General features: G+C 47.9%; 1 protein-coding gene across 1 annotated transcript; it reads right to left on the reverse strand.

Moving 5' to 3' along the window:
• Nucleotides 1-11,003: 11,003 nt before the first annotated feature.
• LOC123125234 (PTI1-like tyrosine-protein kinase At3g15890) lies at nucleotides 11,004-12,614 on the reverse strand. The gene is made up of 3 exons (XM_044545760.1): nucleotides 12,287-12,614; nucleotides 12,030-12,176; nucleotides 11,004-11,915 (listed from the first exon to the last, which is right to left on the reverse strand). Exons 1-3 carry the CDS (start codon nucleotides 12,392-12,394, stop codon nucleotides 11,004-11,006), a joined length of 1,167 nt encoding a protein of 388 aa, XP_044401695.1. The 5' UTR covers nucleotides 12,395-12,614.
• Between the last annotated feature and the right edge of the window lie 2,152 nt (nucleotides 12,615-14,766).

A 14,766-nucleotide genomic window follows, 5' to 3' on the forward strand; every position in this document is an offset into this window, starting at 1 on the left:
GGTTGAAGCTTTTTTATCAAAGGTTGTAGCATTTTATATAAACGGTTGTAGCTTTCCTCGATAGCACTGAACGCTTACAGCTTTCTGTATATACGGTTGAAGCATTTTTAATCTTGGGTTGAAGCTTTCCTGTCAACGGTTCCAGCACTCACCAGCCTCCCCAGCTATCGCGCATCTCTGATTGAAGCAAAAAATACCATCGGTTCCAGCAAAAAATCTCTATGGTAGTAGCAAAACCAAAACACAGTTGTAGCAAAAAACGGTCATCCGCCATCTCGCCGTGACGTCGAGGTTCCAGCAAAATTTGCGCCGCGGGGTGCAGTCCTGCCATGGCTGGTTGCAGCTCCGGCGTGGCCGGGTCCGGTGAGGTAGGGAGAGCTCCGATGCACGCGGATCCGCGCGGATCTGGTCGAGGGCGGCCAGATCTGCTGAACGGCGGCGCGCCTGGGAGGCCTGCGGCGCGGGGCGATGCGTTGACCATGGCAGCGGGGAGAGAGAAAGAGAGAGATGCGCGAGAGAAAGAAGAGAAAAGGAAGGAGGACTAGTCGTCTCGGGTCCATCGTGCCAGGTGGTTGCTCGCGAGTGGGTCGCATCACGCGCGCGTGGACTGGACCGGCCGAAGCTTCGGCCGGTGCCCCGGCCCCAAACGTTTCCCTTCTCATATTCTCATGCGCTGACAAACGGTGAACTAATTGTGCGTCACTTGTAGTAAATTGAGAGTATTCCTTTTTTCTAAATTCATTTATTCAAAAAGTTTATCTCTTGAACCACACGTCAAAATCCTGAACCATTATCACTGTTGATTCCATGCTAATAGGTTTCGACGAACTTTCTCTTTCAAGAAAAAACAACCAAAAAACAATAAAAAAGGGTAAAAACAAAAACAAAGAAAATGACAACAAAAATAGACAAATGACGGCAAAAAACGGAGAAAGTAACCGGAGTCGGAGGCATGGTTGCGATCCTCCCTTTTTAAAGAATCACGGTTGTGCTTCTCGCCGAAGCAAACCTGTACTCCCAGCTAATCTATGCTTCTTGTGGAAGCAGACCCCCTGGCACAACTATGCTTCTTGCAGAAGCAAATTTACGCATTCACGAGAAGCAAATCTCTGCTTCTTGTGAAAGCACAATTTTTGTCCCCGAGAAGCATGAAAACAAATCTCTAACTTCATGAGAAGCAAATCCGTGTTTTTAATGGAAGCATAATTTTTTGCCTTTCCAAGAAGCACACTCGCGGGAGCAAAACTGTGCTTCCATGAGAAGCAAACATATTTTTTTCCTTTTCGAGAAGCAGAAGCCTATCTACGCCTCGACGTGAAGCATGATATATTTTTTCATGCAAAAAACATTTCTCCAAAACCCAGCATTGCAATGCGTGTGTGAGCAGGCAATGCATACAATGTTCGCGTGCGCATTGGTGGACTAAGAGCATCTACAACCGGACGCGCACGCAGACAAGAATTACCAGCTCCTGCTTTCGGATAATCACATCGCTCATATGTCAATCATCATATTCAGACAAATACATGCATGTCCATCATATAACACAAATTCATCGAATAATAATTCAAGAACACAAAAGTGAACCACAATTCAAGGCATGCCAAATAAATTCAACAATTCATACATACATAGGCGATACAATAATGAATCAAATGCCTCTATTGTTCCGCTCGTCGATCCTGTTCCGCATGTTGATCAACCACTTGTTGCCTTCGTCATCTAATAGGCTAGTATCCTGCAACATGACCCCGAACTACTCTGTTCGTAGGCCTCAACTTCTCTCTCTGAAGTTCAATTCCTTGCATTATCTCCGCCTTTTCAAGCTCCTATTTAGTTTTTTTCTTATTATTTCTCCAATTATATTTTCTTCCTCACTATGTTCAACTTCTCTTTCACCCTTTCTCGATCGAATTCCATCTTCTTCCTTTGCACGTCTATAAAGATCTTGTACCTATCCTCCTTCTTCACCTCCTCGGCGAAGAAATGCACTCCATGTGGCGAACATTTTGCTTGACGCGTGATCACGCGTGACCCGCTCTTTATCCCACTTGTTTTCTGTCACGAGTCGATTCCTATTTGGCACGATACCTTGTACGTTCGCCCCATCACTTTGCTCCCCCTTGTCATCCAATCCAACAAATTGATTGGACCTAGACCATCGTTTTCCTTCATCTTCTTGGGGCCATTTTTAAGCTCCTCAACGATGGTTGTCACTTTGGTTTTCCACTCAACTTCAACCAACAATGTGACAAAGATGGCTTCTTATTGGATTATTGGTACAAACTCGCCGCTAAAGTTGCATGGCTTTGAACTCCAGTGCAACTTTAATTTCGGCCAACCACTTTTGTGTAGTAACCAACAAACTTGTTGACGCTCTTTTAGATGGTGGACCATCTACGTTGGAGAGGCCCTCATTGCGGGTGGTCTGGATAGGGTGCGGCTCCACATAGTGCTTTTGCTCATGGTAGAGTTTTTGCATGTTTGCAACTTGATGCCCTTTTGCTCCGTTCCACATATTGGATTAATGCTCGCGGCGAAACTAAGATTCAATCAACAACACATCTTCAAAGGCTGTGACTATCGGACCTCTTCACAAGCCTCTGAAGATGTGTTTAATTGTGATGCATATGCTTAATGAAGGACGCCCTCTACTTGAAGTCGGCCTAGCAAGGGAATTCAAGATATCCCGTGATCTAACCTAACACGGACCGTACTCACCAAGGAAACTAGGGAGCAACTAGTTAACGAGCGCTCCTTCGGGAGCCTCGCAACGATCAGCGCCACTTGGCGCGCTCTCAGCTATTCGCCACGTGTCGCGCTTTAGACGCTCCCTCCAGATTTTTTTTTCACACGCATTTTCGGCTTTTTAAACGGTTTTTCCCTTTTTTCGACGTTTTGGTTTTTTCCGGTCTTCCTTAGCTTTTCGACCAATTTTTTTTTCAAAAATAATTTTTTTCACGAAAAAATGCGTTTATTTTTCTTTCGCGAAAAGTCACGGTTTTTCTTCCGCGAGAGGCACGGTTGTGCTTTAGCGAAAGTCACGGCCGTGCCTTTCGGAAACAAAAAAACGCGTTTTCTTTTTTTTTCTTTCGCGAAAAGTCACGTTTTTTCTTCCGCGATAGGCACGGTTGTGCTTTCGTGAGAGTCACGGCCGTGCCTCTCAGAAAGGGAAGAACAAAACGCGTTTTCTGTTTTTTTTCTTTCGCGAGAGTCACGGTTTTGCTTCCGCGAGATGCACGGTTGTGCTTTCGAGAGAGTCACGGCCGTGCCTCTCGGAAAGAGGAAAAATACGCATTTTCTGTTTTTTTCGCGAGAGTCACGGTTTTGCTTTCGCCAGAGGCACGGTTGTACTTTCGCGAGAGTCACGGGCGTGCCTCTTTCGAAAAGGAAAAAAAACGCGTTTTCTGTTTTTTTTTCCTTCCACGAGAGGCACGGTTTTGCTTCCACGAGAGGCACAGTTGTGATTTCACGAGAGGCACGGGCGTGCGTCTTTCAGGAAGGGAAAAAACCGTGCTCCCGGTTTGGTTTTTTCGTCCGGTTTTTTCATCCGGTTTTTTCTAAAAAAAAGTTCGTCAAAACCTATTAACATGAGATCTAGTTTTGAAGATCTCGACGCGAGGAATCCAATGGTGAAAACGGTTTGAGATTTGAACGCACGGTTTAAGAGATAAAACGTTTTGAATAAACGGATCTACGAAAAAAGAAAAACTCCCAGGTTGCGACAAGTGTCGTGAACTGGGAAGGTGGAGTGTTCTTTGCAACGAGTACTTCTTAATTAGTGATTTTAAAGAAACTACTAACTTGCAGGCGGTTTGATACTCGTAGACGGTGACTTTCTAAATCTAGACCAAACTCAAACCTGGTACATAAATTTCAACATACGACTAGAGCTATATATCACCACGTGACCAATCGAGAATCGGCTAATCAGCAGGTTGATGTAACTGCAATGTGTAACCACGGTTCAAACCAGGACCAAGCGATGGCCGACCACGCCAGTGCTTGTCCCAACGCGTGCCTCCCTCGAGATGTCCTCGCGAGCATCCTGCTCGGCCTCCCGGCGAGCGACCTCCGCCGCTTTCGCCGCGTCTGCAAGGAGTGGCGCGAGGTCATCCCCGACCCTGCCTTCATCGACGAGCACACAGTCCACGGGCCGCGGGACCTGAACCACACCATCGTGTTCTTTCCTACTTACATATACGCGGAAGAGCCTCTCAACGGCAGCGGGTTCCTCTTCGACGAGCAGTGGCGACTCACGGCCACGTTCACCACCGGTAGGTCGGAGGACATGATAGCTAGGCACGTGCAACGGCCTGCTCTGCTTCCTCAACGGCGACCAGGGGTCCATCAACATCATGGAGCCCATCACCGGTGAGTCGCTCGCCCTGCCTCTGCCGCCGGAGACGAAGCAGCAGAGGGAGGACTCCCACACGTACTGCTTTGGCTTCGACTATAGTTCGAGGCGATATAAGATTGTACACGGGGGATTCTACATTCGTAGAGATGAGACCATGAATCAAGAACTGCAAGTGTACACAGTCGGAGGAGGCGAGAAGTGGAGGAATGTGCATGTCGCCGACGCAGCGGAGCACGATCTCGTAGGCTTCCCCGTTTACGCCGACGGAGTGGTTTACTGGTCTGTGAGAGGGGACGACTGGGTCATGAAGAGCTCGCGTGCTTGGATCTGGCGACAGAGGAGGTCACGTGGGAGGGACTCGATCCGGACCCGTCGGCTGTCGGACCGGACGCCGGAGCTGAACAAGATGGCGGGACCGGACGCACGGGTGTGTGTGATGACCATGAGGGGGCGGACGCACGGATATTGGCCGGTCTTGTTCGCCGGACAGGTCGGCCATTGGGTTCCCGACAGCGTGGAACTGCCTCCCTTGCGCCGCCCCTCGCTGCCGCAACCATTGCAACGGGGGCACGTCCTGCTGGAGGACTATGCTGGCGGCGGTAACCTGTACGCTCACCCGGTTGTGCCGGCGAGCAATGATGTAGGCTCGGCGAAGCTGCTGCTGAAGAGAGACAAGAAGGAGGAGCTGCCCAAAGAGCCAGCCAAGAGCTCGTCGACCGGCCAGCACGCCGGTAGGACGCCAGCTGCAATACCCCAGGGTTATTCATCCCGGCCCTATTTAACCAGGCGCATGCGGGCATAGTAGGACGAATCCCACACCAACATGGCTATGCAGTGACGTTTTGCTATGCTCCGACAGTGTCTCCTGCTCCCTTGGCACACTACTTTGGCAAGCTCTAAAGGATTAAACAAATCATAAAGACACAAATCAGTGGCTTATACTCCCTCTGTTCCGAAATGCAAGTCTTTCTAGAGATTCCATTATGAACCATTGAACCACATATGGATGTATATAAATGCATTTTAAATGTAGATCCATTCATTTTGCTCCGTATGTAGTTTATTTAGTGAAATCTGTACAAAGACTTATATTTTGGAACGGAGAGAGTAGTTGTATAAATTTCTCTTCGATTCATAGTGTTATCCTTTGACCAATCTTGGCTCATAATATTGATTACCACTTGAATCATCAGGAGCCACGTGACCGGTTTTCCACTTAAACGAGGTTTTGAATGGAACTTACCCGGTTTTTTGAGATTTGAGGGACCAAATAGCACCAAAAAATTCTTGATAAATTAGTTGTATACTTTTTGTAAACTTGAGGGATAAAAACATACTATTCTCTAAAAATAGACAATGCCACTTATGTGTGTAAGGATCCGCAAGGTATATGTCTCATTCGACCGATGTTGAACTGTTAGAATATTTATGTATCTAATAAAATACTTAATATGTTGCCCACCCAACACATTGCTAGTTAGTCGATATTATGATACTACTATCTGGATCCACTAAGAGCATCTCCAACAGCCGCCGAACGCGCGGCGCGCTAAAAAGTAGTTTGCGGCGCGCCCATCGCCAGGTTTGGCGCGGCGCACAGCACTGGCTCCAGCAGCCGCGCTAAAATACAGCGCGCACGTAGCTCCAGCAGCGCGCGCAAGCAGCCCGCGCATGTCCATATTTGTTGCATTTTGAACATAAAATAAATTTCACATAGATATAAAAAAAGATACAAAGATATTTTACATAGTTCATAGCATAATAGATAAAAACAAGTTCATAGCATAGATAGATAAAACCGAACTACGGTGCAACTACATAAAATTAAACTCAGTGCAACTAGATAAAACTACGGTGCAGCTAGAACTACTCCGTCCTCATCATCATCCTCATCCTCGGAGGTGTTGCCCGAGGTATCGATCCACATATCGTCCCAACGTTCATTGTCTGACGTGAAGATCGACCTCCCACCTGCTTCAACGATATCACACTGCGATATTGCCAAAGCCTTCCGCCGACGCCGGTCCGCCCGCTCCGCGCGGCGCCTTGCCGTCCTCTTCGCCCAGTAGGCGCGCTCATTGGCGACGTCCTCCGGGTGGCGCCGGCGCCATTCCGCCATGGCTCGCTCGTTCTCCTCGGCGACGAGGCGGCGCTGCAGCCGAATGTGGTCCGCACGGTCCTGGTCCGTGATCAGACGAGGCGAAGGGGCGACAGCCTGCGCCTGTTCGCGCGTGTGGACGTCCTGGAAGTTCATCTGCGATGGAGGCCCCTCTAGGCGCCACGCCGCCGCGTCGTACGCGCGGGCCGCCTCGTGGGCAGTCCAGAACGTGACGAGGCCGGGCCGGATGTCGCTGGACCGGATCTCGGCGGAGTATCAGCCGTTGGGGCGCTCGCGGACGCCGCGGTAGCCCGAGGATCCCCGGCGGCGCGGCCGCATGGTGGCGCGGTGGTGGCGGGGCGCTGGAAGCGGCGAGAAAAAGGTGGAAGCGGCGAGGTGGCGAGGGGATGGGCGCGTGACAGTGTGGTGGAACGCGTGGCGAGCGCCGCATTTTATAGGCGCGCGCGAAGCGGCGCGCCAAATCTACCGCGCTAGCTGCCGCTATCTCCCGCGCGCGCGCAATCGCTCCCCGCACGCGGTACCTCCGCTGGAGTGCGCGAAAACTTGCCACGCGCGCTAAAATACCAGTTTGCCGCGCACGCTAAAATGCCAGTTTACCGCGCACGCGTCTTTTGACGCGTCTGTTGGAGATGCTTTAATATATGCCCAATCTACGCGTGAGAATCCTTTACCTTGCAACATATTAGTTGATTCTAAGTGGGTTTCAAAGGACATTGGATTTAACTGTGACACAACACATTACCTTTTTTCGTACCCATGCAACCATGCCACGTTCAGCATCTCATGCATGTAAGTTAAAAATTATATTATTTTTTGCATTAGCATATCCATGCAGCACTACCCATCACAAGTTCATGCATGTAAATCATCGTCTATTTTTTTGCATTACATTTTGTGTTCTCATAGACATGTATATGTGTTGGGCGCTTGGAGCATGCCTATATAATAGCACTCTTTTTCTCTATTGCTAAATAGTCACAACACACTATATTTTTCCTATATATAATTATGCCACATCAGCAAGACATGCATGTAAGTTGTACATTACATTTTTGCATTAGTATGTCCATTCAACACTGCCATGCCACATCACCTATTCATGCATGTAAGTTATCAATTATTATTTTTTGCACTAAGTTTTGTTCTCTCATGGACACGATATCTGTGTTGGGTGCTTGGAGTATACCTATGTAGTCGACCCTCCACTTTTCATGTGTATAGAATGTCACTCTCTTAACTGCAATATAATATTTTTTTCTCTTTGGTACATGAATTTTTATATGCTTGATGCTTTTAATGTATTTAAAGTGTATATCAAGAAACACTCTTACAATTTATTTTCATTAGTTTTAGTTGTTTATGTAGCACATAACTATGCATTTCTTTTAACAAGATTACCGCAACAAAGCGCGGGGTATCATCTAACTAAAAGTGTTAGCCCACACTTACATATTTTTCTCAACATGCACACATGCAACCTCACCATGCAACACATGCATGTGAAAGATCCATCTCAAAATGCAAATATGCATGGAAAAAGACGCAACTCCATAGTTAAATATAGTAAATCAATTTGTTCCTTGTATTATAGATGTAAAATTCATATTACATACAACCAAATCGAATCAAAACATATTTCTGCATGACGTATCATCTATTTATTGTTATTCTTAGTCAGGAGTTACTTTGTATTTTCTTGGATCTTGGATCCAAAGCAGTATACTATAAGGGTTATGTGTATAAATAAAATTAAAGTTTCATCAAGAGAAAAAACACACATTTTTTCCTTCTATTCTTTTTTAAGGGTTTCTCACTTTTGTTTTCTCTTATTTTCTCTATTCTATTGGGTAAGTCTCTAGTCTTTTGGGTATATACAAAATAATAAAAATGCATTAATACTTTCTTCAAATTACATGAATTTTTTTAAATTGAAACATGAACATTTTTGAAAGTAAGTGTGAATTAAAAAAAACATGATGAGCAACTTTTAAATATATAATAAACATTTTTGGTACTACTCGAGAGCAATTACACCTCTCCAATCTGAAAAAACTAGAACACTCAGGTCAACTTCTCTAGTAGTATGTCACATGACAGCTAACATCAGGAAATCTCACAACAATTGTAGCATGACAAAACGACAATCCTTTCAATCAAACATTGATCCACACACATTAAACACCCTAGATGGTAATCGAAGCATAACAAGCAATGCCTTCAAGAAGGATACACCTGTAGGACAATGATGTCAGAACTAGCCAATGAAGGCCAAAACACGGTTTTCACATTCAAATTCAAGACTCGGGATATCTCACTTGGAGCATGCTTGTTTCCCATGAAAGCTCTTGTAGCAACTCAAAAAGTGTCCCGTGTGAATGGTCCCAATGAGTCAAGAACCATGCCAGTAAATATTATCCGAGGAAGGTCAGAGAAAGAGTGGTATGAAAGGTATTCTTGGTTGGTTCCTTTCCTGCTAACTACAACCTAATTTCGTGTACCGACAGAGAGTTTTAATTTTTGAAGATGTGTAATGTAAGAGCATGAGCATATTGTCCTGACAACGAGTGTCTAGGATCCCTTGGGGTCCACATGTAATCGTGCCAAGGTAAGTACTCAGATTAGATAAAGATAGACGCGGTAACGAGATCCTATCGTAAGTAGAAGATCTTTACCTAGTTCAACCAGGATTTCATCATATCGTGTCATATCAATAACAAAGAGTATTAAAGACTTGGCGGCAAATAAGGCGTCGTCTCTATATAAATGCTAGGAGACCCTACCAAAGTCTCAAGTCATTCACACAACCATTTTTTTTTACAAGAACTAGATTTTTAGATGCAATTTAGCTTGCTTTTGTACTTTCAAAACCCTCATATATCAATATACACTCGTAGGAGGACATATGGTTTTATCCATCTTGCAGACCCGCATATAGGTAACAAATGTGCCTTTATAGTCCTCGACGAGATCCTCTCGTTCTCTCACCTCTACCATCTTCCATGACTGACAACATGGTATTAAGATCTGTTCTAAATTCATATTCATTAGGTTTTTATGCTCCTTTATTGCTAATGGGCCAAAATGGTTTTTGGCAACAGTGTGAGATAAAATGCTCGACCCAAGTTAAGAAAAACAATGATTGCACGAATAAATCAAGTTCCTTCTAAGGCTTCGTTCGATGACAACTTTAGTAAGAGCATAATTTAAAAATCCGGACTAGACCGCCGTCTGACCAAAGAAAACCCGGAACTGGCGCCTCTCCCGGTTTGTGAAGCTCATTGGACCGGCCTGTAATTAGCCTGGTCGGAACCGATCGAACTGTCTGGTTTTTAACCGGTTTTCACGTAAACCGGGAGGAGAAAACCGGAACAACTGAACCATGTACGTATGAAATAGAAAACAGTATTTGCTATGGGTGGGAATCAAACCCAGGTTACCCAGGAAGCTAGATGCAGATTTAAGATTAGCCCATCAACCATCTCGCCGTACAGAAGTTTTTGTGAAATGTTGGAAGATCAACTTGTTTTATCTATTTGTGCATACATTTTTTGTCTAATAAAACAGAGATTGAACCGGTGAACCGGCAGTTCGACGGGTAAAAATTAGAACCGATAGGCTCACCGGTTTGATTTTTTAAACTATGAGTAAGAGATGCCAATAGAATGATGTTAACTTCTTCTAAAACAGAAAGAAAGGAAATATATGGCTACCTCTATTAATTTGTTGACAATCTTCCTTAACGCCCAAGCAAAAATTGTTTCCTCTATTGAATTAAATGTCATCTGTTCGTCAACTGTTATATAACTATTTATCACATATTTTCAGAGATCGGCAACCATGGGTTCATGTTAATACCACCAAAGCATAACCTATTGTAAAACCATGCTCCCTCCATTTTTCTTAAGTCAAACCATCCAAATATATATGACCTAAGATAATAAGCTCCATTTTTTGGACATTACCGCGTCAGAATTCATAGTACAATTATTTTTGTAGGAAATGGAAGCTTTCATTGACTCTGATGATAACCACTCGAATATGTAACCAACTTATAAACTCACAAAGTTATAATATCATGCAATTCTCTTTGTGCTTGTTGTTTAAATATTCAGCAAGAGAATGGAAACCAAGTTTGACTGGACGCATAGAACCAACATCTTTATTTATTATCACAAGTATACACAACCAATGTATACCTTTCAAGCTACGTAGGTCGGGCCGGCAAATAAATAAATAAAAACATCACATATCATCGAACAAGGAAATATATTGTGGAAACAAACAAAACTTTGCAGGCCAATACGAGGATTAACAACTCTTGGTACGATCTCCATCCATCACCAAACACCACCCACCACCAATTTCATACGCTATGCAATTGAATTGATTGACATTAATCAACAAAATGCAATCCAATTGAAACGACTAATCATGAATTTGCATCTTAATCGCATTGGATCGTAAGGCAGTGCAATGTTGCGATGCAGGCATGGATCGAAATGGTGGGAGATGGTAATCATCGTATCACCTCAGCGTCGTCAGCTTCCAGCTGCGGCCCCTGTCCAGCGGCTCGCTGCTGCCGGTAACGTCGTCCTCACGGTCCATGGTCACGGTGGTGTCCTGGCTGGCGGCGTCCGCCACCGGCACGATCTCCCTGTTCCGCCGCTCGCCGCCGAACCTGAGCATCTCGACGACCTCGGCCATGGTCGGCCTGCCCTCCGCGCTGCTCTGCGAGCACAGCATGGCCGTCTCGACCACTGCCCGGAGCTGCACGGCGTCGAACCGCCCGGTGAGCCTGGGGTCGGCGAGGCGGTCCCACTTGCGGCGCTCCACGAGCGGCCCCGCCCACTGCACGATCTCGCGCTTGACGCCGCCCGGCAGCTTCTCCAGCGGGCGGCGCGCGCTGACGAGCTCCAGCAGCAGCACGCCGAAGCTGTAGACGTCGCAGCTCTCGGAGACCTTCCCCCACATGGCGTACTCCGGCGCCAGGTACCCGAGCGTGCCCTTGACCCGCGTGGTGAGGTGGGAGACGCCCTCCGGGATGAGCTTGGCGAAGCCGAAGTCGGCCACCTTGGGCACGAGGTCCGCGTCCAGGAGCACGTTGCTGGCCTTGATGTCGCGGTGGATGATGTGCGGGCTGGCCTCGTGGTGCAGGTACGCGAGGCCCTGGGCGGCGCCGAGCGCGATGGCGAGGCGGCGTGGCCAGTCGAGCGGCGGGTGCTGCTGGGAGGCCGGGGTGCCGCGGTGCGGGTGGAGGTGAGTGAGGAGGCTGTGGTTGGGCATGTAGTCGTAGACGATGAGCCGCTCGTCGCCGCCGGCGTAGAAGCCGCGGAGGCTGAGCAGGTTCTTGTGCCGGACACGGCCCAGGATCTCCACCTCAATGGCGAACTCCATCTCCGCCTTGGCCGTCATCGCCTTCAGCCGCTTCACCGCAATCTGAATGAACCAGCGATGTCGATCCATGAGACCTTCCTAACCGCGCGCCGTTCGATCTCCGGCGGCCGGCGGCGGTAACGAATAACGGACGGCATAATTGATTTTCCGGCGTACCTCGACGCCCTTGGAGGTGCGGCCCCAGTAGACGGTGCCGAAGCCGCCCTCGCCGAGCTTATTGCTCTCGTTGAAGTTGTTGGTCGCCTGGAGGAGCTCCTTGAGGGTGTACATCTCCCACGGGAACTCCACGCTCCTGTTCTTGTTCTTGGACCCCCTCCTCGATGGATCCCTGCCCCCAAACATCAACACCGCACAACAATACGCATGCAACTCAGCCAAATCCACCTCACCAAATGAATCAAGAACTAAACAACCGTACGCGCGTGCATCGGTGTGTATATGTACCTCCGGCGGCGGCTGGGGGCAGCCTCCGGCTCGGAGTCGCCGCCGGGGGCGACGCAGCAGAGGCACCGGTTGATCATTTCCTCAGACGATGGACGACGTGAGGAACAGCCGCGCGTCGATCGAAGAGCTAGCGCTGAATCCCTGCAAGATGGAGGCGAGCTGGGGGGTGGGTGGATGCAGTGGTGAGAAACCAAGGCTGGAGATAGGGATGTTCCAAGGGCAGCAGCTTTGCTTCTTGTTTGTTTCTCCGGGTACAAGATTGTCCTCCTCGTGTTTGCCTATCTCCTTGGAGACTTCACTCTCGTCTATTGTGGATCACTCCCCGCTTGCCAGCTGCCTGCTCTACATGTGCCTCTAGAAGGGCCTTTTGTAAGCGCCAAAATTTCAAATTCTCAGTGTGAAGCAAATGTGTAGCCTCCAGATGGTCAACGGAACAAAGTCATGATCGATAGTAGTTGCTAAATAACTGAAATAAGTTCCAAATTTTGTATGGAAAATACTGAAAGATATTCCTTAACATTTGAATTTTTTTTAGAGAAATAATGACATGCCTCCCGGTCTCCGCACCCTTGAATGCATACCACCATAACTATATTGTCTTGCTCAATGTTGTATGTATGATCGTCTATGTCTCTGCTATGTTAAAAAAATCTATATTGCCTGGTCCCAAAATAGAAAGACTTACAAAAGGTAGCATGAAAATGATAAACACATAGTCATCCTGAGTCCATCAGCAAAACGATCCCGATAGACTCGCTCATGTGCCACCGCTCCGTCGCGGCACCGGGGCATCCAACCCTAGCCGTCAGAGGAGGATTCAAGCCAACCTCGCCTTGCCGCCACTGCTGCCGACGTTGGCCACGGTCGCGGCGGGCCCCTGCTAAGAAGGTAGCGGGGCACCCGTGTGCCAAATCCGGCGGCGGTGCTGGGAGCCCGGGGCGACGGCCCCGGGGATGATCGCGTCAGCTCACCGGACAACGCAACTACGGGTTCTTGGCAGCATCCATCGGCTGCGAGGGTAGTGATGGGATTGCTGGAAGGCGTTCCTGCAACGGCGAGCGGTGGAGCATCTGGGCCAGATTTGGTGCGAATCCATTCCTTCTCTGGCAGGTTTGGCCTGCTGGTGGGCCACCGTGGTGTGCTGCCACTTTGCGTGGGACGGCGGGCACGCTCGGTTTGTGGCTATATTGCGCTGTGAATGGTGGCTGCGGTAGGTGGTTGGCCGGTATGGGCAGGTGGTGGTGGCGCATCTCCGGGAGAAATTCCCTTTTCGGCCTTTGTTGGTTCCGATGACGCCGACGCCCGTGCGTGATGCACTTTGCTTGAAAGTCTTGTCGTGGAGTTGTGCCCCTACCTATACCTATGGCCTTGGCTCCAGAAGGACACTTTTGACCCTATGGATAGAGCGATGGAGGCATCCTCGCGCCTCTCTTCTCCTTGGGGGCATCGCCTTGGAGCCAGCGAGATGCAAACTATGGGTGACGGCTTGACGCAAAGGGATGGTTGTGCAGTGGCGAATTGCACATCGCATGTAGCTATTTGGATCGTGAAAAAGTGATGGCAACACACCGACTCAGATGGTGGTGGTGCTCGAGCACCCGGGCTCGAGCTCCGGGGTGAATGCCTAGGTCTGACCCGAACCTGCATACTTAGCAATGTCGATGTTTTTGCGTCGTTATCTTATTGAAGGCATTGCCCGAATTTGCTTGGACTGGCTCTTCAGGATGAAAACTTAGAATCTGGCTTTTGGTGGTTGATTCGGCGACCGTGGCACTTGAGCATCGCTCCCTTTCTGAAGGCGTTGTTGTTGAAGAATATCGTCGTCCTTGTGGTGTCATGAGATGGTTGGTGTGTATAAGGTCATTGTTGTAGTTTGTCCATCACAGATGTGGCCGCTTTTGTTTTCTTTGGTCTTATATGTCTTTGTTATTTGTCGGCATATTTTGTGTGTGTGCCTTGGTGTTGGTTGTGTGCATCCTATCTATACAAAAGTCGGATGTGTGCTCATTGTGTTTGTATCATCTTGATTCTTCATTTTGAGTCGGTAAAATCCACCCTTTGTAAAAAATCCCGAGTCCATCTTCTTTAGAATTCATAAGTCACAATTGGCCTCACGACAGTTTTCTTCTCAACCGCCGCCGCCACCACCACCGTTTGGAGGCCACAGCGGCAAGGGTAGGAAGTGGAAGGTAAACAAGGTTCGTTGGGTGAGAGATGGACATGAGTTGTAAGCTGGTTTTTTTTTTTGAAACGACGTAAAAGATTTGCCATTTTCATTGATTAAGCAGAAGAGAGTTGTCTAGTTAATTAACGGAAACCCGGGCGAAAACCTTCACAACAAGCCCATCGAAAGGGCACACCGGCCGACCTAGCACCCACAAGACCACACACACCGTCGAGGAGAGGACACCATTGAGGTTTCCTGCGATGTCATTGTCATCACCTCTCC

Source organism: Triticum aestivum, chromosome 5D (genome assembly GCF_018294505.1).
Source record: "Triticum aestivum cultivar Chinese Spring chromosome 5D, IWGSC CS RefSeq v2.1, whole genome shotgun sequence".
In the NCBI taxonomy this organism is placed as follows: Eukaryota; Viridiplantae; Streptophyta; class Magnoliopsida; order Poales; family Poaceae; genus Triticum; species Triticum aestivum.

Coding starts and splice junctions, on each gene's coding strand:
- LOC123125234 (XM_044545760.1), bottom strand. CDS start 12,394: ATGATCAACCGGTGCCTCTGCTGCGTCGCCCCCGGCGGCGACTCCGAG. Junction 12,177..12,286: donor CACCGATGCACGCGCGTACG/GTTGTTTAGTTC, acceptor AGGGGGTCCAAG/AACAAGAACAGGAGCGTGGA. Junction 11,916..12,029: donor GCACCTCCAAGGGCGTCGAG/GTACGCCGGAAA, acceptor TGGTTCATTCAG/ATTGCGGTGAAGCGGCTGAA.